The 24,407-nt window shown below is 43.2% G+C and overlaps 1 protein-coding gene across 4 annotated transcripts in view; it reads left to right on the plus strand.

Annotated features, from left to right (window-relative positions):
• Tbccd1 (TBCC domain containing 1) overlaps positions 1-24,407 on the plus strand; it is a 43,152-nt gene that overhangs the window by 1,276 nt on the left and 17,469 nt on the right. For all 4 annotated transcript variants that reach the window (XM_052157989.1, XM_052157987.1, XM_052157988.1 and 1 more), the window contains exons 2-3: positions 14,103-14,481; positions 22,071-22,226. In XM_052157989.1, the coding sequence (XP_052013949.1) occupies positions 14,146-14,481; positions 22,071-22,226 (492 nt within the window). In that variant the 5' untranslated portion in view covers positions 14,103-14,145. The remainder of the gene's footprint in view (positions 1-14,102; positions 14,482-22,070; positions 22,227-24,407) is intronic.

The raw sequence follows: 24,407 nt of genomic DNA on the forward strand, positions 1-24,407 counted from the left end.
CTCTCTGTCATGTTATTCATTTTGTTTCTCTAGGCTATTTTGTTTCTCTAGGTATTTGGCTTTGCCATATACATATATATGATTTTAAGTATCTATATAAAATCTAGGAACCACAAATGAGATAAAACATGTATTTGTTTCTCTGAGACTGGCTTAATTCCCTTGAAATAATTATCTCCAGTTATATCCATTTTCCTGTACACAACAAAATTGCGTCCTTAAATTTCTGCTTGTGAGCCTAGCTTTTTAATGGTTGTGCCATCTTTCCCATCCTATAACTGCGTTCTCTATGGTTGAGAAGAAATCATTATACATAAGCCACAGTTTCTTTATTCTCCTGTTGTTGAACTCCTAGGTTCATCCTGTAACTTAGCTATTGTGAAAACATCCTTTTCCTCCTAATTAAAAAGAAAAGGAAGATTTGTTTTGACGTGCATGGGTGCTTTGCCTGCATGTAAACTAGTGTGTGCCTGTTGCTCAAGGAGGCCAGAAGAGGGTGGAGAATCCCTTAGAACTGAAGTTGCAAGTAGATTGAACAGCCATGTGGGTGCCCGGAATCAAATCCAGACCCTCTAGAAGAACAGTAAATGTTCTTAACTTCTGAGCCACCTCTCGAACCTGGCTTGCAAGTGTTGTATTGAGAATTTTTACATCCATGTTCATTAGGGAGATAGGTCTATAATTATCTTTTCTTTGCTGTGTCTTTGGTGCTAGTAGTAGGCTAATTCTGACTTTATTTTCAAGAAGTTACTTTATGGAGTACTTTGAGAAATATTGCTCTTTTTCCTAAAGGTTTGGTGGAATTCGGCAGTGAATTTATCTGGGATATTTGAGCTTGTCTTAGTCACTGGTCTCTTGCTGTGAAGAGACACCATGACCAAGGCAACTCTTATTTTAAAAAAGCATTCAATTGGCTTGCTTACAGTTTTAGAGGCTTAGTTCATTATCATTATGTCAGGGAGTATGGTGGCATATAGGCAGGCACTGGAGTAGTAGCTGAGAGATACACCCTGGTCCACAGACAGGAAGACAGACAGACAGACAGACAGACAGACAGACAGAGAGCGAGAGATTGAGAATTTGAAGTCTCAAAGCCCACCCCTGTGACACTTTTCCTCCAATAAGGACATACCAACTCCAACAAGGACACAATCATTCTAAAAAGAGTCCCACTCCGTGATGACAAAGCATTCAAATATCTGAGCCTGTGGGGCCATTCTGCTGCAAACCACCAAGGGCTCTTTGTAGTTGTGAGGCTTTGTGTTGTTTTGAGTTATTTTTACTGCTTCAGTACTGATCCTTGTTACATAGTTGTTTGAATTATTTATCTCCTCTTTGTTTAACTGGCAGGTCATATACCTACAGGAATTATCTATCCATTTCTTTTAAGCTTTCCTGAAGATGTGAATTTTGTTGATATTTTGTCCTTTTTGGTCTCTGATTGTTTTGATTTAAGGCTTCTCTCTGGGTTGGGTAAGGGTTTGTTAATTTGTCATTTCATGGATTCATATTTTTTCATCTCAATTTTATACATGTCTGTGCCCCCTTCGACTTCCTGGTTTCCTCTGTGTGTGGGCACCTGTACCACAGTGTACTCGTAGAGGTTGGAGGACAGCTTGCTGCAGTAATTCTCCTTCCAGCATGCCCTAAGTATTGAATTAGGTGGCCAGGCTTGGTGGCAGTAGTGCTGTGCTGTTGTCCTAGATTCATTTCTGTTGCTATAGTAAAAATACCCTGAAGGGAGAAAGAAGAAGAAAAACAAAAACAAAAACAAAAAAAAAAAAAACAAACCCAAAAACGTAGGGGAGTGAAATGTTTCTTTGCCTTACAGTTCCAGGTCAGGTAAAGAGTCCTTGTTGAAAGGAGCAGAGGTAGGTGCTTGCAGCAGCTGGTCACGCCTCATGCACGGTCAGGTCAGAAACAGCAGGACCCATAGCCTGCTTGCTCACACTTGTGTTCGCTTTCGCTCCTTGTATACGGGCAGAGCCCAGCCCAGGGAATGGCTGAGTTAATTAGTTATTAACAGTCTTCTTCATTCATGCCCACAGGGCCACCCTGATCTAGGTAATTCCTCAGTTGAGACTGTTCGGATGACCCTGGGCTTGGCTGGTTGACAGTTACAAACAGACTGCTGCAGCCATCCGCCACTGTGCTCGTTTGGCCACTTAGTTTCCACCCACTGAGTTGAGGGTTGTCTTATGTTTTTCCAAGACCCTAAAGTGAGTTTTTAAAATAGTTTGTAATGTCTCTGGTTTTTAAAATGCAGGTAAGTACTTCACTCATAGAACCAGTTTATTTCCTGGTTACGCTCAGCAGGGGGAAAAGCACTTACCATGCAAACCTAACTACCTGAGTTCAATTCTTGAAACGCTCGTAGTAAAAAGCTAGACATTGGTGGCTCACATCTGTAATCTTAGCATTCCTACTGTAAGGTAGGAGGCAGAAAAAGAGGAATCAGGCAAAAACTTGAAGGCCAGCTAGTCTGTAACACAAAACAAGGAGACACGAACAACAGGAGAGGGGTGGTAAGATGGCTCAGGCGGCATGCTCTCAGGTCTGCCTGCTGAGGTCAGCCTTTGGCCCCCAAATGGATGCTTGTCTTTGGCTTCCACATGCACATCATGGCCTCTACATACACAGTCACACACAAACTAAATGTAAATTAAAACCTTTGAAAGAGTAAGAGACTCTGCCCTCATCTCCCGCCACCTTGACAGTGCCTTCATTATGTCTTAGGTGCTGGTATGTTGTATTTATATTATTGTAGTCCCCTTCCCCATTTTTGTTCAATGTCCATAAGTTAGTATGTGTTCTATAGTTCCTCTCGAACTAGTTTTAGTCTATTGATGACAGACTACATACATAAGATTACTTCATTTTTCCTGTATTTGTTAAGGCTTGCTTTGTGTGCTGTTATGTGCCATATCTTAGATGTTCAATGAGATGTTGAGAGGACTGTGCAATGCTTGTAGATTGTCTGGTAGGTCTATTTGATGTAGGATGCTGTTGAATACTGCTGTTATTTGTTGTCAGGATTACCTGTGTACTGGTGAGAGTGGGGTCTTAAACTCACCCCTTATTGTGCTGGAGCTAATCTGTGTCTGAGTATGTGTGTGTGTGTGTATGTATGTATGTATGTGTATATATATATATATATATATATATATATATATATATATATATATATATACTTTTAAGGTTTATTTTTATTTTATGTGCATTGATATTTTGCCTGCATATATGTCTGTGAGGGAGTCAGAGCCCCTGAAACAGGAGTTACTGGCAGTTGTGAGCTGCCATATGGGTGCTGGGAATTGGATTTGGGTCCTTTGGAACAGCAGTGCGCTTAACTTCTGAGCCTTCTTCTCAGCCCATTTGTGTCTATTTATAGTAGTATTTTATATACATTAGGTGGTCTGTATTTGAGGAACCTATGATCTGTAATAGTAACATCTTCTTGATTGATTGTTCCTTAGTCAATATGAAGTGACCTTATCTTTTCTGAATAGATTTGGTTTGAAATATATTTTGTCAGATTCTAAATAAGCAACACCCATTTGTTTCCTAGGTTCATTTTTTTTGGAATACCCTTTTCCAATCTTTCTCCCCAAGGTGGTTAGTAGTATCTTTCCGTGATTGTGAGATGCATTTTTTGGAGGCAACAAAAAAGGTAGATCTTCCCTATCCATTTTTAATCCAATCTCCTAGCCTATGTCTTTTGATTGGGGGATCAAGATAATAGAGATTCAATTATCAATGAAAATAAGTATTACTCTCCATCATTTTGTTGATTTGTAGTGTGTCTTAGTTAGAGTTTTACTGCTGTGAACAGACACCATGACCAAGGAAACTCTTTTAAGGACAACATTTAACTGGATCTGGCTTACAAGTTCAGAGATTCAGTCCATTATCATCTAGGCAGGCATGGTACATGGGGAGCTAAGAACTCCTACATCTTCATCTGAAGGCTGCTGGTGGAAGACTGACTTCCAGGCAGCTACAGTGAGGGTCTTTTAGCCCATACCCACAGTGACACACCAGTTCCAACAGGGCTACACCTTCTAATTGTGCCACTCCCTGGGCCGAGCATATACAAAGTGGTAGGTGTTTTCCAGTTCTTGTTTACTTAGCTTCTGTTCCATGGTTATTCTTTCTGTTGGCCTTCTGGGTATGTTTATCTAGTCTTTCCATAGTGATGGATTCCTTCTGATATCTTCTGTAGAGTGTGCCTTTTAGTTTTGAATTCCATTATTTTGTTTTTATCATGGGAAAACCTCCTTTCTCCCTCCACTGTGGCGGCTATATAGCCTGGGTATCTGTGGTCTGGCAGTTGTCAGCCTTCAAAGCTTAAAATATATGATTCCAAGTTTTGGCTCATGTGTTTGGGGTACTGGGTACAATACTGAAACTCCTCTGAGAGTAAATGTTGTCTGTAAAAACAATCATTATTGAAGTTTGGGTCCACTATGAAACTACAGTAATAGTTAGAAAAATAAAAAGCAGGTCATCCCTTGAGCTCTGGTCATCCTGGATGCACTGATAGTACTAAGAAAGAACTAAGTTGGTTCACTAAGGGACGTTTACTGTGGATGGGAAGGACGGAGGAAAGAAAAGCAGAGTAAGATTGGTGTGCGTGAGCTTTACCTGGGGCCTTTTCAGCCACCAAAGGAACACGTGTGTTTCTAATTAGAATTACTTAGAGGAGCATGGCAATTTTGCAACTGCAACACTCAAGAAAAGTTTTCTCCCAGCAGCTATTACTTGCCTGGAGACCCTCTGAGAGGCACCCAGCCTGGTGAGCCCCCCCTAGCAACTGTTAACTGCCACACATCCTCAGAGGGGCAGCATCCAGAACAGAACAGAACGGGAAAGTCTTATACCCAATCACAGGGTGTGCAGATCTCCCGCAGTTAATCATAGTTATCTAGAGTTCAAGTGCTCAATGGCCACGTCATGCTTGGCAGACAGCATTCCACGACATAACACCCCCTTTCTCCCGGGCCTCCTTCCTCTGCGTTCTTGGAGCCTTGGGGGAATAAGTAGGTGCTGTAGATGATGTAGGTATAGATGGTGTAGATATGGTGATATAGAGAGTTTATTTAGGGCTGAGCACTCAGCAGTCACTCTTTACTACTTTGGCCCCTTTCGTTTTTACAGAACTATTGCCCACTTCAAAAAGTTTTGTGGTCTAGCAGTGATCCGGGCATAAGCATAAACATGTAAAGGCAATCTGAAGGTATATCAGATACAGTTAGCACATCTGCAGCAGTAGCTTCTCCGCTAGGGCTTGTGATCTCCCCAGCCATGAATTTTGACTGAGTTTAAGTACTGGATTTATAATAGCAGCCATGAATTTCTTCCATTTCTTTCTGTGGAGTAGGCCTTAACTCTAATTGAAAAGGAGTCGGGTTTCTCTACAGTGGCCACGCCACTCCTGCATCAGAAGGCATGTGATAGGGAAGACTGGTGTTGGCAACTTTCAGCCTAACACAGCACCTTTCAAGCACTGTAAAAACTGCCAACTGGGAGAAGCTTCCAGCCTAATCCCAGCTTGGCTTCTCCAGGTCCAGCAGCCAAAGTGTGTGATGTCTTTCCGGCTAGTTCTGTGGGCACCCAACAGGACTGCTGATAACTTGTATAGCTTGTGGTTCCTTGGCCAACAACTCTTAGGAAGGTGGTCTAGCCCTGGTTTTAGAGCTCTCATTAATAACCTTATGGCATCCGGGAGCATCTTTTTCCACCAATACACCACTCTTCAAACTCTTTAACTGTTGCTTTAAAACAAGCCTAGGCTTGTTGGAGAATTTTCTCCTTCCCTTGCTTTACCCAATTATGAAGTTTCTAAGCATTGCAGCTGTGTTTGGTTTAGCATCCTGTGTGGACTGATTTCCTATCTTCCTCTTGGTGTGCATAAATCTTTCAGTTTCTTTGATGAGTTGGTAAACTGGCATTGTAATACCTGTGAAATGAAATCTTTCTGCAAAGGGTAGTCAGGATCCCTGAAGGCCCATCACCCATGATCCAAGCAAATGCTAGTTGATCTGAGGGTCAGCAGCTAAGAGGACGCTAGAGAAAATGTTAGTCAGGATTTCAACTGTTGCACAAACATCATGACCAAAAAAACAAGTTGGGGAGGAAAGGGTTTATTTCGCTTAACACTTCCAAGTTGCTGTTCATCACCAAAGCAAATCAGAACTGGAACTCAAGCAGTTCAGGAAGCAGGAGCTGATGCAGAGGCCATGGAGGGATGTTTCTTACTGGCTTGCTTCCCCTGGTTTGCTCAGCTTGCTCTCTTATAGAAGGCAAGAGCACCAGCCCAAGGATGGCACCACCCACAATGGGCCCTCCCCTCTTGATCACTAATTGAGAAATGCCTTACAGCTGGATCTCATGGAGGCATTTCCTCAAGGAAGGCTCCTTTCTCTGTGATAACTTCAGCTTGTGTCAAGCTGACAGTACAGTTAGCAAGGTCCAAAACAGCATGAAAATATTTCAATTACTATTCTTTCCTCAGAATATTGGGTATACTAGTATAGAATAGAAGTAATACATTAGTTTGTGCTCCACAAACAACATTCATACTCCAGGAACCCTCCCTCCTTATCCTGGGGCATTGCCTTAGAGCCACCATGTATCTTCCTGCCTCCAGCAGGCTCAGAGGAGGATGAGGTGGGGAGGTGGGGGGTGAGGGCGGGAATTACACTAAGGCCAAGCGGGAATATGACTATATCTCATCTGATTTGTTATTCTTGGTATGATAGCGATTATTGGTGGTCAACTTGACTACGTCTGGAATTAACTAAAAACACAAGCGGCTGGGAACATGTGAAAGATTTTTTTTTCTTGATTGGATTATGGAGGTAGGAAGATCCACCTTAAATCTGGCTCCATTTTCTAGTGGCAGCCTATATAAAAGACATGGAAAGAAGCTTTTGGTTTTTGCCTGTGTAGTAGCTATTCCTGGTTGTCAGCTTGACTATATCTGGAATGAACTACAGTCCAGAATTGGAAGGCTCACCTGTGTGATCCTAATCTGGAGGCTGAGAGATACAAGTTTCTGACCTGGATCTTGGCATGGAGATCTTGAGGCATGGTGGCTGTGGATCCCAGAAGATTAAGACTGGTAGATCTCTGAATTCATGGTGGCACCCACTTTTAATCTGGGCCACACCTTCTGCTGGAGATCTCCTACATAAGGACATTGGAAGAAGGAAGATTTATCTCTCTCTTCTTCACCTGCTTGCCTTGTGGGACTGAGCAACTGCTAGATCCTTGGGCTTCCATCCACAGCTGCTGTTGATCATTGTTGGGGAGTTGGACTACAGACTGTAAGTCATCGACAAATTCCCTTACCATATAGAGACTACCCATACATTTTGTAACTCTAAAGAACCTTGACTAATACAGAAGTTGGTACCTGGGAGTGGTTCTAGAGGAGCAGATGTATAAGGATGAATCTTTTAAAAATCTGGAGTTTGTTTGATAATACACCAGCACCTTCAACTACTGAAACCTCTCCAGATTCTCTCCCTCCTTGGAGCTCGGAGAATATTGAGGACCCATAGTTGAAACTATATTTCAAGCTTAAAGAAGCTAATGCCTTTGATTATCTTGATGAATTAGGTGATTCGATGTACAAAACTTTCTAAGTTGGGGAAAAAATTGGAAAATGATTTTGCTGGCTGATCGCTCTTAGCATCTGGTGGGGGGGGGGGACAATGAAGGAAAAGAAGGAGTTGTATGATAAAATTGAACGGATCCAGATGCAAGTAAACAATCTAAAAGCTGCTAAGTGTGTCAGTACTACCTATTTCTTCTCCCAACTCAGGATGGAGCCTGAATCTGTTGAACCATGTTGTAACAACTTCAGTATGCTGAGGCTGGTAAAAACTTAACTATATATTTGCTAGATATGGAGTGGAGACCAGGACACTTTTCTCTTCTGTCCAGGGTTGGGACCTTAGTTGAAGTCCTCAGGACTCCTTCCTTTCCTTTTGTTGCTTTGCAGAGCAAGGGGCTTCTCTAGTATAGTGTTAATTTCTTAGCAATTTAACCACCTTTTTTTTTCAGGGCATGGCCTGCTTTAAACTGCTTACTGCTTTTTCCTCCTCTCCAACTGCACATGTGTTTCTTTCTGCCTCATCTGGTTTTTATTCTAGGCATGCATCAGAGTAATCAGTAGTAACCAGGCAACAAGCTCAGTGTTAGGCTGTCTTAAAATCTTAGTCTATTACCTTTAGAGTCAGGCTTGCTCAAAATCTTAGAAAGGGGCAGAATGCAGCCAGATTCTATGCCAAAACATCAGACTATTGGCCCCTAGTCTAGGTCCTAATAGAGTCTTCGTTCTTCCCATGAGCATCATGAACAAGGCTCCAATGTCTTAGTCTTTCTGCGCTGCTGTCTTCTGGCTTCACTAGAACAACCCATTACATTCCACTTCAAGCATTCAATGCATTTCCATCCTAGAGTTCTAAGACCTCAACATTCCACAAAGCAAAAGCCTGAAGGCCATGTGGTCTGCTTTACCACAGCTATGACACTACTTCTTGGTACCATTTCTTGAATTAGTTTCTTTTCTGCTTATCATGATAAAATAAATAAATAAATAAATAAATAACCTGGCTAAAATACAAGTTAGAGAAGAAAGTACTTCCTTTAGCTCGCAGTTCCCAAGCGATAGTCTGTCCTGTCAGGAAGGCATGACAGCAGGAACAGAAAGGCGGTGACCATGCTGAATCCATGCTCAGGAAGCAGGCGTTACCAGGCGTCTCTCTCACACATCCACTGTAAAAAGTCATTCCCAATTTAGACAGCTCAGTGACAGAACATTCCTAATATGATTCCTGATCATAGCTTCTTGTATTTGGACCATTAGTAAGGCCTCCATTTGCATACTGTACTAAGAATTTTCCTATCTGTATTAAAGGCTGCACCTGATGGTTGTGTATCTTCTATCACTGCTGCCTCATCCTCACTTTTGAGTGGGTTCCAAGTTTTGGGATCCCATGAGGGGCAATGTGGGGACCAAGACTGAAGCTGTTATCAGGGAGCAGTGCATAGCTGTGGCAGGCCTGACCATGCTTCTTGGTGAAATGTGGATTTGGGGATTCTGGTTTAGAAAAGTGGTTGTTAAACTTGTTAAAGTGGCCTTAGGGGGCCATTATAGTATAAGCATGGGAGACCTTACTGAGGGAGGTTTGAACCGTGGGGGTCCAGTTCAAGAAATTTCATAGGGGAAGAATATGAGGAAGTAGCTTAGATACAATTCTTGTGACATTTTGGCGAAGAATGTGTCTGCTTTTTGCCCTTGTAGAGGAAAATCTGCCTGGGGCTAAATTTTATATTAATAGCTTTGGGACAGAGATTTCAAGACAGCCTAGTGTTGACTCTGTAGTATGGGTGGTAGTGGTCGTTGTCATGCAGATCTATAATGAAAATGAGCAAGCCAAGCAAGGTAAAATACAAAATGTACAGTTTGAGGAGAAAAGGAGCACCAGGAAGTGTAATGGAGCTAAGTCCAGTGCACTAAGAGTTAAAATGCTTTTTAAGAAAAGCTAGATGCTAAATGGAATAAAGGAGTGGGGACCTCAGGGCAAGACCCCACCCATCTGAGCTTCCTGCTTGTAGAAAGGAATTAAAGCTTAAGCTGTAAACCATCTGAAACAGAGAGCTGATGAAAATGTAATTGTGTGGTTCTGGCTTTAGAGTCAAGGATACAAGAAAGGGTCTGTGGAATCCCCCTCTGTGACTAAGGAAAGCTGTTAAGGCCAGGTATATGTCAAAGAGTTCCTACCTGGAGGCTAAGAGGGGTCAATATGTGAAGCCATGAAGGTAAAGCCTGGTTTGCCTTGGAGACACCAAGATTTTGGAGATGCCCTAGTGGTAGGATACCTGCCAAAGAGACCTGCTAACCGGGAGTGGAACCAGCTAGAGAGAGGAGGGGGAGGAGGAAGGGCCGGAGGAGTTTTGTTGCAGTCAACAAAACTTAAAGGAGTTGGAGATCTGAACAGTACTTTGTTTATCAGACATGGAGATGCTGAATTTTGGTTTTCCTTTGGTCCAGTGTTTCTTCACTGTGTCCCCATTCCCCCCCTTTTAGAATGGTAATATACATTCTGTGCCATTGTACATTGGAAGTGTGCCATCTGCTTTTTTTATTTTGATTTCCCTGGGGGTTGCAGTTAAGAGATTTCCATGAGCCTCATGAAAGACTTTGAACTTGGACTTTTAAACAATTTTGAGACTGTGATAGACTGGGGATTTTTGAAGTTGGAATGAATACATTTTTGCATTATGATATAAGGCTATAAGCCTGTGTGGTCAAGGGAGTGGGATGTGGTGATTTGAGTAAGAATGACCCCTATAAGCTCTTGTGTTTGAATGCTAGTCATAAGGGAGTGGCACTACTTGGGATGAAAGGAGGTGTGGCCTTGTTGGAGTAGGTGTGGCCTTGTTAAAGGAGATGTGTCACTGGCTTTGAGGTTTTGAAAGCAGTTTTCTCTCCTGCTGCTGTGGTTCTGGACATAGAACTCTCAGCTACTTCTCCAGCACCATGTCCGCCTGCGTGGCGCCATTCTTCTTGATGACGATGGGCCAAACCTCTGAAACTAAACAAGCCCAAGCTAAATGCTTTCCTTTAGAGGAGTTGCACAGTCATGGTGTCTCTTCATAGCAGCAGAACCCTGGGACAGCTATTTAGTACAGAGCTGTCCTCCCCTGCTCCTCCCCCGCCTCCTTGGCAAGCGGCCAGCCAGCACTCGCTTCTGCATGTCTTTTTCTTCTAATTTCTCCCTTTCTGAGAGGACAGCTCAACCTTAAATGCATGTCTTGCTCTCTAGATAAGGGCCCAGGCTAGTTTACTTGAAGCCTTGTCCCATATTTGCTACTTGGAGAGACTGTAGTATATTTTCTAATCGACCAGTCATTTTGGGGGTCTCAGTCCTCAAGTGGACCTTAAGGAGGCATGCCACTCCATAACTTACTGAGGAAAATGGCCACCTTGAAGTCCACATGACTACTACTTCAGACACCGCAGACTTCATGGTATGACATTCACCCACAGCACGGATAATGGAAGTCACGGCATCCTGTGGCATATTTGGATGTGTTCATCAATTTAGAGTACCTCTTCCCAGATGATTTCGGTTTGTGTCTAGTTGGCAGAAATTAACCATTGCACGTGGTGTCCTTCCTTTCCCCTTCAAGGTTTGCTTCTGAGAGTACTTGGGATGGGGGAGGCTTTGTTTTAGCTCTGCCCCCCCCCCCCACTTACCTAAGAGGAGCTATTACGTTTTGTAGTCTATTTATCTTTTGTAAGAGGAACCATTACTTTTTATGTTCACCCACACCTAGAGAAGCTATGAAGAACTAGGAAAACAGGAATATTGAAAGACAGTAAGAGGAAGTTTTCTTAGAATTGGGTTGAGATTGCCTGCATTTCCACCCTTGGTTTAGTTTACCAGAACGATTAAGAAGACAGGAGCTTGACAAGTACCTGCCCCAAAGTAGCTATAAACTGTCATTAGTGTTGAAATTACCCACCCGTACCACCGCCTGGAGGACCACAATTCTATGGAGCCATAGAAAACTTCCTACTCCTGGTGTAAAGGGCACAGCACCAGATAATCCCCAGCCCCAGCAATCACTCGCGGACCTAGCAAGCCACCAGTCGCTCTAGCCCTGGTCAGCCAGGGCTCTGTGGTGGAAGGCTTGCGCTTGCGCACTGAGCGGAGGCGGCAGGCGGCAGCGGCTTGGTGGGTGGGGGTAGGAGATGCTCCTGCTGCTACTGCTGCTGCCGCCTAGAAGGGTGGTGGTGAGTGCTGCCCTGGTAACGCCCCTGCTGCCTCCGGGGAGGGTCGGTTTGCTGTCCCTTAGCCGGTGGACTAAGTTTGCGCCTTTGGCCATTCTGCCTCCATGCAGGACAGCAGCGGAGTGGCAGACCCCATGGAGTGTCCCCAGGCCCTTTCCTTGCCTCCGGACCGGCGGCCAGGTCTCAGCCTCCGGGTTTGTGTCAGGGTGCTGTGCCTCCAAAGCACCCTGTCTCCGTTTTTTGAGAAAACAGAGGGGGCTTCCTGATAGAACTGTACTGGGTCATTCCTGGATTGGAATTGAGTTGACCTTTCCTGGTGCCTTGTCCTTTCATTTGGTGCTTAAAGGACCTCTTCTGTACGACTTCCCAAAGTACCTTTGTAGCCATGAATTTCTCAGAGCAGACCAGAGCCCTAAGTCAAAGTGTGCCAGACTAAATACATGAACTTAGACAAGTTCCCTAACCCCTCAAATCTTGTCGGAATGGAGGTGATTGTGTGAGTGAAAGGGGCTGAATGTTAGCGCTCCCTGCAGGGCACATAAGTGTGATGCCAATTATTTCTTTTTAAAAATACAGACTTATTTTTATGTGTATGGATATTTTGTCTGCCTGTGTGACTATACACGTGGATACTGGAAATTGAACCCAGGTCTTTTGGAAGAGCAGTCTGTGCTCTTAACCACTCAGCCATCTCTGCTGCCTGATTAATTCTTTTCAAAATAGAATAATATAATATTTCTCCTTGGTCATATGAAAAGTCCTTTTCAAGTGATGTTAATGCTAAGGAGCGTTCCTTATGACGGATGTTTTGGGTAAATGACGGCGCAGCTTGATGGTTGTTTTGAGAAGGGGACTATATGTCAGGAGTTCCAGGCATGCCATTTTTGTAAGTGCACGTCTAAAAATCCCTGGGAAGCAATTCACGTGAAGGAAGATGATAATCAGCATTATATGAAATACCTGAAACATACAAACTTTTTAAAATGGAAATTTTAAGATAAAGGAGAGTAAGAGGTAAATAGGTCCCCCCCCCACCACCATTATCAACAACCAACACTATTTTACCCCATCTTTTTTATGAAAAACTGGGAACTATTAAGTGTTGAAAAGTAAACTGGGATATATTAGGAATGCTAGGCTATCTTGAAAATAATACAGAATTGTATATATGTATCATAGCCATGAACATTCAAAATCAAAGTCTCATTCAATCTAGACAAAAGACAAGGAAGTACCGAAGCCAGTAACTAGTTTCCCTTAGGTGGAGGAGCATGAGTGACCCCACTTGTGTCCTGTGACTGTGTGCAGCCTGCCTGCACACGGTGTACCAGACATCAGAGCCAGGGAGCTCGCCCACTGCGGCTTTTGCGCTCCTGACCTGTTACACTCGCAGCCTTGGGTGCCGCCTGCTGGTGTAATGTTGTGCATATAGGCTGCTTGGGTGGAGCCCTGTGGCCTCCTTACATGTACAAATATTTGAGAATACTTTTTAATTTTAATTCCTTTTGTTTATTTAGTTGGAAGGGTGGGGAACTTTATGGACTAGAAGATAACTTGCAGAAATGGGTTTCCCTCTTCAGCATGTAAATCTGGAGGGTTTAACTCAGATAGTCAGGCTTGGTGGCTGCATCATCTTGCTGACCCTATATATCCAAATTATTATTAACCATCTGTCTTCTGTGTATAATTGATATTGCTGTAAAAATGTGTTAACACTTGTGTCTACTAGTACTTCATACCCAGGATACAGTATAGTATCCTGTGATAGTGTGACATCCTGCCTTTACAACCACCACCACCACACCATCACCACTATACCACACCGCCACCATACCACAGCACATCACCACACCGTCACACCACCACTATACCACACCACCCACCACACCACACCATCACCACACCACCACACCATTACCACCACTACCATACCATCACCACACCACATTACCACACCACCACACCATCACCATACCACGACACTACACCACCACCTCCACCAGCACTCCTCTTCATTTTCTAGGCCGGAATATAACCCAGACCGTATGCATTTACATACTTTTAAACAACCATTTCAAACAAATTTAAATAGGATAATTTCCTCATATGTGTTTGTTTTTTCTTTCTCAAATAGATTATAATGGAATTTGACCAAAAGTCTATTTGCTTTTGATGAAAGCCATTGCTGCTGTTAAACTGAGGATATGATACACTTAAAGATAATTAAGGAAGGATAATTTTCTAAGAAAATGGGTAATTTGTTTCATGTCAGTAAAGCAACTTTTTTTTCTAGGGATGCAAAGGAGCCTGTTTGTCCAAATGTCTTCAGAGAGACTATGGATCAGTCCCGAGTTCTCCTCTGGGTGAAGGCAGAACCTTTTCTAGTGGGTGCCTTGCAGGAGCCACCTCCATCCAAATTCAGCCTTCACTACCTCAGGAAGATAGCCTCCTATGTTCGAACTCGGGCCACAGAAGGTGCCTACCCACGCCTGTACTGGTCTACCTGGAGGCATATTGCATGTGGAAAGCTGCAGTTGGCTAAGGATCTAGCGTGGCTTTACTTTGAAATATTTGATAATCTCTCTGTGAGAACACCTGAGGAACGGCTGGAATGGTCTGAAATTTTGTCCAACTGCGTGACTGAAGATGAAGTTGAAAAACAAAGAAATCAGGTATGAACTGGTCTATATGTAGTTCCTCTGAGAAATAATCCAACCTTAATTTTTGTACTAACAGTATAGTTGTTAGCAGGGCAGTGGTGGTGCACGACTTTGATCCCAGCACTTGGGAGGCAGAGGCAGGTGGATTTCTGAGTTCGAGGCCAGCCTGGTCTACAGAGTGAGTTCCAGGACAACCAGGGCTAAACAGAGAAACCCTGCCTCAAAAAAAAAAAAAAGTATAGTTGTTGGCAATTATGAGTCTAAAGTACCAATTTTAGCATTTCCAATTTGCAAGTGTTTTGATATATGTGTCTAATTAATTAGTCTTTACTTAATACTAGTCCGTACTTCCCCACTGCTGAAGGAAGCATGAATTGGAAACTCTTCCACTGACTTTAAAAATATTTTGGGGCAAGAGAATGTAACGGATTGCTGCTACGTTACAGGTAGCAGCACCTGCCCCAGAATCTTTCTCAGTCTGTTGCCTTCTCTTTACTAAGCCACCTCATCTAACCGGACTGTGAAAATGACAGCTGCCGAATGCTAGGACTACATAACTCTCAGGACTGTTGTTGATTTACCCATAGTCTGCTGCTAATAAGATAAAACAGCAGACTGGGACGATTTTAAAGAGCTTTAGTGTGGCTCATAGCGCTGGAGGTCGGAGGTTGAGAGGCTACATGTGTGGCTCTAGGATTCTTGCTGATAGAGACCTGCAGCAGTGTGGGAGGCCATCACGAAGTGAGAGACAGTTTGCCTGTGTCTATGACAGTCTCTCTTCCTCTTACAAAGCTACCAGTATTGAATCTCAGGGCTCTGAGCTGATGCCCTTGCTTAACCCTGATCATCTCCTTGGTCCCTCAGCATGAGGGTTAAATCTCAACATGAGTATTCAGAAAGGACAAGTCATACTCAAGCTATATCATTCTGCTTCTGCCTCTTGCTCCACACAACTCCTATGCTAACAGATAGAACCATATTCTGTGATAGTCCCTAAATCTTAACTTATTAAAATGCTAGTCACTCATTGGAAGCCCAAGGCAAACTCTTTAGTTATGAGACCGTAAAGTCAAGTTTTCTATTCATAGTATGCAGTGGAATGGGCTGTGTTGTTGGTAAACATTGCTATACCAAAAGGATTAGTTAAACAGAAAGCAGTAACTAGCCCAGAGCACATCCAGATACCATCAGAGTTGACACAAGTTGTTAAAACTCTAAATTTCCTTGTTGTAGCTTGGGGTTGCACCCTAAAGCCACAAGCAGCGCCTCTATGACTCTCCAGGCTCAGCCCATACTTCAGCCCTCAGTGTAGAGTCTCATGACTGCAGCTTGCCAGGTTGGCACTGTAGACTGGTAGTTCCCAGATAGAGGCCTGGTGGGTGTCCCATTATTTCGGTCCAGTACTGTTGGCAGTGGAGAGTGTGTAACAGGACTCCTCCTGTTTTACTTTCAGTGCCTCCATAGCCCTAATGTACGCATGCCTCCAGCACACATTACACCAAACGCTGATGATTGCCCCTTTGGATTAGTTCATCAGCTGGGCCTGGGCCTGCTTGACATAGCTGAGGTGGCCAAAGAGTGTTCTTCCGGAAGGCAGGGAGCAGCAGGGGAGCGCTTATGGAGAGCACTCGGAACCTGTTCCTGAAACACTTCTTCCCTTTAAGGCCCTGGGCCTGGGTGGGAGAGGTAGCTCTGCAGACTTCTGAGGTGCCCTCCAGGTCACTTTCCCCTTGTCCTGCTGCTTCTGGCCACACTTTATCCATGCTGATCCTTTGCTGGGCTGCTGGATGCACTCCTACATACTTCTTTTCTCCTTTCCTGGAGGATCTGTAAATCTTTCAAAACCTTTTGCTTTATTCCTTTTAAATATGAGTCTATTTTTCGATGGTTCTTCTAACCCCTTCCTCCTGCAGTTCAGAGGTGACCCAGGGGCAGCTTGGCAGCTTGGTTGTTTCAGTATTTTCTCTACCAAGCACCCCAGTTTGTCACTTTTAATTTCTGCCGTCCATAAATCTCTAGGTGGGTATGGGTACAAGCCTCTTGCAAGAGCTTACTCAAAGAATCCTGGGAGAAGTGTATCTCTTCTGAGGGCAGCACTCAGCAAGACCTCCTACTAGGGCCCACAGACCTCTCACAGATCCAGCACCGGCTCCTCACATAGCCACACTCTCTGGACGTTTAACTTCAACTCATGACTCTCAGAGGCCAGCACCTCAGTCATCCTGGACTCCATAGCTAGTAGGAATGACTGGTGTGCACCAAGGCCAGAATACAAATTCCAAAATGGGCTTAAGGGCTTTTCATTCTTATGGTAGAAATGACTTCACAGAGTCTATTAATTATATATAGTAGGTTAATTATAGTAACAGCGGCTTAGGCCGATAACAATGCTCTCATTTGGCCATCAGTCCTACACAGCTGCACTTGATAGGATGACTCTCTGGGCTTTTGTGTGAGCAGTGACTCAAGAAACCACACTTCTGCATTTTGGAGTCACTTAGTGTAAATGGCTTTGCTGGGCAGGGAACGAAACACTGAAATGCAGAGGCTACATAATGTAATGACGGTTTATTCTTTATTCATTTTACACAGAAGCTACACCTGAGCCACAGCTCTCCTCCAGGGTGTCCTTGACAGTAAACATCTCCTGTGGGAAGAAATAGCTTCTTTGTAGATCATGCTATTGACACAGATGGGAAGAGCTACAGAGTGGGGGGAAACTGGTGCCTTTTCCTCCCATGATGAGCTTGAGAACAGGTCTTTACTTTGAAGTCATCACCATGGTAATGGCCACAGGTCTATCTGTCACCTTCCTAAATTTGTCCAGCATGCATTATTATTTTACTAGTGTATATATTAAGAACTCATTTCTAACTTTGTAGAAAAGTTTGTATATTTACTGCAGTATTGTTAGCTAGAGGCATGGTACGCACCTCTGTGGTACAGACCACAGAACTAAATTACCTTGTACAATTGAGGCTTTGTTAGCTCTGACATTGCCTGTTTTCCTTGCCTTCCAGCATTTGATGATCATTTTGTGCACTTAATGATTTTAGATTTCATATGTGCTGTGACTGGAACATGGTTGGAGCATCTTCCTCAGTATCCCGTGTTGGGTTTAATGCTCATCGTGAGGGACTGAGAGGATACAGACTTAGTCTGAACAGTGTCTCATGGCACAGGCTATAATCCCAGCTGCTGAACAGGCAGGAGGATCATAGGTTCAGGGCAACCTGGGCTACAGCGTGAGTTTAAGTCTAGCCTAAACAACTTGGTCTCAATAAATAAATAAATAAATAAATAAATAAATAAATAAATAAATAAATGAATGAATGAATGAATGAATGAATGAATGAATAAATAAGCAAGTAAGCAAGCAAGCAAGCAAGCATGTATATTATCTATGAAAGATCCTAATGACTCCACCAGAAAATCAGTAGTTTTTCTATTTTCTAAGAATGAACTTGCTGAGAAAGAAGAAAGCAATCAGCCAACCTTGGAATAAGAATAGCCAGGGAGGTGAACGACCTCTATAATGAACACGTTAACACTGAAGGAGGGGATTGAAGAAGGCTCAGAAAAGAAAATGTCAGCAACCCTCACAGATCAACAGGAGGAATACAAAGAAATGGCAAAATTAACAAAAGTGATCTTCAGGCTCCACACAACTCAAAGGTTTGATGACGTTCTTTACAATATGAGGAAAAATGATCTTAGACTTCATATGGAGTCACAAATGACCCTGGATAGCTGAAGCAGTTCTATGGAGAAAGAGCAAGGCTGGAAATGCCACAATACCTGGTCTTACGTTGTAGTAGGCACCATAGTAACAAAAACAAGCATGTCGACTTAGAGAATAGAGGACCCAGAGGAAACAGCAAGCCCAGCTACAGCCGTCTCATCGTTAGCAGACATGTGAAAAGCACATTGGACAGATCCTGTCGTCTTCAATAAATGGACTGGGAAAATTGGATGTCCATAAACCAGGCCCTCTTTTTTCTGAACAAAACTAATTAAAAATGTACCAAAGACAAGGAGAAAAGCATATGATATGGACATAGCCAAGGACTTGCTGAAAAGGACTCTGGGGGCACAGGGCATAAGCTAAGAGTTGCTAATGGGGCCTGCGTGAGATTTAAACTGCATAGTTAAAGAAGAGAGCAGACCTCACAGAATGAGAGAAAATGCAAGCAATGCATCTAATGGATTGATCCCTCGTATCTAGATAGCAATCTAAATTCTTGGGAACCGTGTGTATGGTTATGCTGCATAGCAGTCAAAGTATAGAATCAGCTTAGCTGTCCACAACAGATGAATGAACAAAGAAAATAAATGTATATATGTTTAATGGAACTGTAAAAGAAAAGTGGAATTAGATAGCTCTTACTATTGTATATGATTTATGTGTATGATGTCATAGCAAAGCCCATCATTTTATGTAATAAGTATGTGCTAATAAAAATTTTTAAAAATAACACTCTAAAATCTAACTACAGTGTTTAGAGGTAGGTGTCTTTGGAAAGTGATTAGGATTTGGTAAACTTGTTAGAGTAGATACAATGCTGGTGCATGAGAGAGAGAGAGAGAGAGAGAGAGAGAGAGAGAGAGATAACATATCATTGCTATCTGATACCCCCAGGCTTGCTCATCGCTCTGCTAGCAGAGGCCACTACCAAATGGACATGCCTTTACCTTGCAGAACTGTGAGCCAAAATAGCTTTTCTTTTATAAAGTAGCCTGTCATGCATATTTAATTATACAAATAAAAGTACACTAGTATCAGATACAAAGGAAGTCATAGTTCACTTACTATGTCTGGCTTATTTAGCATGTTTTGTTCCCATCTGTGGATGCGTAGGGCTATGTTGGTTTCTGGAAAGATGGGGATTAAACAGTTACAGGTAACAGTACAGTTGCCGCAGCCTGCCAATAGGACCTGAGGCTTTGGCTTCTGTTTCTTCAGTTTTGTGGGCCAGTCGTGAAGTGGCAAATATGAATTCATCTCCGTTCCACTGACTCAGAGCATATTGACTGCAGCAGGGATTGTAAGTGAATGCCACTGGATGTGAGCCCAGGGAGAAGAGAAGGTTCACCATCTAATCAGTATCTGCAGCATCCTGCCAATACATTCCTAAAGAAGGTTTTGGGAACTGAAAGGAAGTTTGTCCCACAACCAAGACAGGGGACACTGCAGTTAGTCCTTAGCCATATGATTCTTCCAGTATCTCACATATGCTAGGTGTAGCAGTGGTGTCTGAACATGGAGATGAAGAGAGTGTTAAGGAGCTTCCAAGTTTTTTGAGTGTTTATCATGTACCATAGTTTTTGCTAGTTACTATGGATATAAAACTGAAAAAGCAAGACTCCAGTCTCATGGAGACTGCCTGAAGCAGTAATGATACACTCACAAACATTGTTAAAACAGATGTATAGAATGAAGGAGGGTCAGAAGTTCAAGACCATCCATCCTTCCCTACAAACAAGAGGCCAGCCGTGGGTATATGAAACCCTGTCTTTTTAATACATGCACACACAGTTGACAGCTGGTTGGATGGATTTGGGTGATCATGGGAATCTGGTTTTCAGCTTCTTGGGTATGTTTGTTCCCTGTCACTATGATAAAACGTTGCCCCAAACCAGCTCAGAGAGGAAAGGGTTTATTTACTTAAAGGTTACAGTCCACTCAGGGAAGTCAGGGCAGGAACTCAAGCAGGAACCTAGAGACAGGAGCTGAAGCAGAGACGAGAAAGGAATGCTCCTGCCTGGTCTCCTCTGACTTGCTCACTGTTTTTTATACAACCTGGGACCATCTTCCCAGCCCTGGCACAACTCACAGTGGGCTGGGCCTCGTGTGTCAATCATTAATCAAGAAGACGTCACACAGACTTAGCCACAGGTCATGCTTGTGGAGGCAGTTCCTCAGTTTGTGTCAAGTTGACAGAAATGAGCCAGCACACTGGGCTAGAAATACTCAACATCCGAGTGTGCTCTCAGATACATCACCTGACCGGAGTATGAAACACAAGAGCTTCAAACCACACCCTTCCTCAAGTAAGATGACAGCAGCAGAACAGCAATGGCTTGGGATTCCATTGTATATGGTTTTGTTTGTTTTAAAGAAGGTCTCACTGTGTAGCCCAGGATGGGCTCAGACTCAACATTCCTTCCAGTGTTAGCTTGCTGAATGCTGGGATTATAGATGTGTGCTACCACACTGTCCCTTTCTTTAAATCAAACAACCTTTTTTAGGAAGTTTACGAGAGCCCGAGGCACATTCACCTCTGGAATGCACACACATGATGAAACAAACCGTAGTTCTTTTGCCACACTGATACTAGCTTTAGTTGTTACGCTGATGCCCCGGAGTTTTTTGGTCAGCCTGTGGATCTAGGTTAAACCTCGATGCTCAGTTGAACTCTTCTCCAGTCTGTTCATTTACTTACACTAATAAGTGAGGCTGCCTTTTCACCTGTAAGGTGCTTACAGAAAGTGCATTGATTTCCAGAAGTGACTCCAGCTAGGTAGTTTAGAAATTCCTCTGAGCATCAAACGATAGCTGTTTCTAAATTTGATATTTTTAAGATCAAGAAGCTATGGAACCCTAGTTTACTGTAAACTGAATTGTAAACTCAGTGGTGGTGGTTTGTTTTGTTTTTATCTCTTGGCTGTGTTCTTTTTTTTTTTTTAATTAGCTATATTCTTTATTTACATTTCAAGTGATTTCCCCTTTTCTGGGTCCCCACTCCCCGCAAGTCCCATAAGCCCTCTTCCCTCCCCCTGTTCCCCAATCCACCCCTTCCCACTTCCCTGTCCTGGTATTCCCCTACACGGCTGCACTGAGTCTTTCCAGGACCAGGGGCCACTCCTTCCTTCTTCTTGGGCATCATTTGATATGTGGATTGTGTCTTGGGTATTCCAAGCTTCTAGGCTAATATCTGTTTATCAGTGAGTGCATACCATGAGTGTTCTTTTGAGAATGGGTTGTCTCACTTAGGATTATGTTCTCCAGTTCCATCTATTTGTCTAATAATTTCATGAATTCATTGTTTCTAATGGCTAAATAATACTCATATATACCACATTTTCTATATCCATTCCTCTGTTGAGGGACATCTGGTACCTCACACCAGTCAGAATGGCTAAGATCAAAAGCTCAGAAGAAAACAGGTGCTGGCGAGGATGTGGAGAAAGAGGAACACTCCTCCACTGCTGGTGGGGTTGCAAACTGTTACAACCACTCTGGAAATCAGTCTGGCAGTTCCTCAGAAACTGGGAATGATACTTCTGGAGGACCCCGCTATCCCACTCGTGGACATATACCCAGAGGATTCCCCAGCATGTAATAAGGATACATGCGCCACTATGTTCATAGCAACCCTATTTATAATAGCCAGAGCTTTTTTGTTTGTTTGTTTTTGGTTTTTTGTTTGTTTGTTTGTTTGAGACAGGGTTTCTCTGTGTAGCCCTGGCTGTAGCCCAGGCTGGCCTCGAACTCAGAAATCTGCCTGCCTCTGCCTCCCAAGTGCTAGGATTACAGGTGTGCGCCACCACGCCCGGCTTCATTGGTGTTTTAAGGTGTATTCATCTCATTTTCCAAACAGCTTTCTGTGGACACGCTGCAGTTCCTGCTCTTCCTGTACATCCAGCAGATAAACAAGATCTCGCTGCGGACATCGTTGATTGGGGAAGAATGGCCCAGTCCCAGAAGCAGACCTCAGTCTCCTAGCCCCACCGAAAGGCCCAGTTGTCATAATAAGGTATTGCTCATAGTTTATAAAGGAAATGCTCCCCCTTCATTAAAAAAGTATGTTGGGATGAAGCCAGGCATCGTGGAGCATGCTCGTAAGAATAGTTCTTGGGAGACTGAGGCAGGAGGATTATGAAGTCAAGGTCCAGTAAGACTCAAAAAAAAAAAAAAAAAAAAGACTTACTCCCCTCCCCACTTAAGTTGCTTAAGTAATTTTGTGTGTTTAACAACCTGTCAAACATACTGAGCCTTAAAAAGGGTCTTACTGGCTTTTCTATGGTAAAGAAAAACAAATACTTTCATTTGCTTTTGTGTGTGTATAGAGTATGTTGAAAAACGTGAAAATGTAAACCATAGTACCATGTGAAAGCTCCTTTTTAGTGTGGATGGATACCCGTGTGGGCGTGCCTTAGCATTGCAGAGTTCAGAGGACAACCTATAAATAAAGGTGGTTCTCCCCTTTGCCATGCAGGTCCCAGGGCCTGAATTCAGGTCACCAGGCTTGGCCGAAAGCACCTTTATCTGTGGAGCCATCTTGCTGGCCCCAGGTATATCTTGCCTGGGTAATTTCAGAGTTCAGGGGTCTGTTCACTGATGTTTTTTTCTTTTCCAACAGCCTACTCTGCACCTTCACGCACTTGTAAAGCCAGCCAGCAGGGGGGCATTTCCTGGTCAGTTTGAAATTGGTTTTTCTGTGTAGCTTAGCCAAAGTGTAGTGTCTTCAGCAGTGGGGTCTCATATGTGGCTGTGGTTAGTTACCAAGGGCAACAGCGACAGCATGTGTTGTTTTGGAGGCTTTTGGGGCCTCTCTGACCTGTATCTCTCAGGGAGGTATCCTGGGCCCCTTTCTACATTCCTGCCTTCCACTGAAGCTCCCAAGTTACACACAAAAACCAAAAGACTTGAAGCTAGGACCGACTAGGAGAGAGGATATTCTAATCTTTCTGGAGCTACATTACCTCACCCAGTGTAATTTTTTCCAGTTCTGTCCATTTATCTGCAGATTTTATGATTCCATTTATTTAACAGTTGACTAAAATTCTGTTGTGTATCCATACCACATTTATCAGTCTGTCTGTTGGTGAACATCTTGGTTGATTCCTTTTTGTGGCTATTGTGAATAGAGCAGCCAAGAGCATGGATGTGCTGGTGTCTCTCTAGCTGGACATGAAGTCCTTTGTGCGTATTCCCAGGAGCAGTATAGCTGGATCATATCGTAGATCTGGTTCTTTGCTTGCTTCTTCATTTGTATTTGTTTGGTTTGGGGACGGGGCTAGGAAATTACTTGGTAGCCCAGCTGGCCTGGAACTTCCTACGTAGACCAAACTGGCCTCCAGCTCAGCAAAATGAGCCTGTCTCTCCTTCCATGATACCATGGTGATGGCACCGTGATACCTGGTCCACTTTCTAGTTTTTTGAGGAACCTCAATAGTCTACAAGTCTGTGCTACCACACAGTATATGAGGGAGAGCACAGCCTGTCACAGTCATAGTGTGTAAGGAGAGCACACTCTGTCACAGTCACAGTATATAAGGATACCCTGTTACAGTCACACCAGCACCTGTCACCATTCCTGTCCTGATGCTGGCCTTTCTGACGGGGTGACATGGAATCTTAAAGTATCTTTCATCTGCATTTCCCTCATGACTAAGGAAGTGGAACTCTCTAAAGATGTTTCATACTCATTTACATATCCCCCTTTGGGAATATTTGGTTGATTCCTACTGCTCGTTTTTAATTAGGTTCTTTATTTCTTTAGTTTTTTGAGTTCTTAGTATATTGTAGACATCAATCCTTTGTCAGTTAATTAGCTGGCAAAGATTTTCTCCCGTTCTGCGAGGAGGAAATTTCCTAACAATTTCCCTTCTTAGAAGCTTTTTTGTTTCCTGGAATCCCATTTGTTGATTGTTGGTCTGATTTATTTCCTATGCTATGGGAATAGTATGCAGATTTGATGTAATTGGTAGTCAATGCTAAAATTACATGTATTCTGAGGAATTGTCTTAAAGTAAATTTATTTATCAGTTCAAGTCAACCCAGTTTTCTTCAAAAATAAAAGGTAGATTTGCATCAAGCCAAAAAGACCTTAATTTTTAAGTTTGTCAGTTCCTTAAAAGTGAGCATTTGTCAAACTTTCTTCCACTGTGTCACATGTGACGTGAACAAAGGTCCACCGTCACTTTCCCTCTGT

This window comes from Apodemus sylvaticus, chromosome 15 (genome assembly GCF_947179515.1).
Source record: "Apodemus sylvaticus chromosome 15, mApoSyl1.1, whole genome shotgun sequence".
Taxonomy (NCBI): Eukaryota; Metazoa; Chordata; class Mammalia; order Rodentia; family Muridae; genus Apodemus; species Apodemus sylvaticus.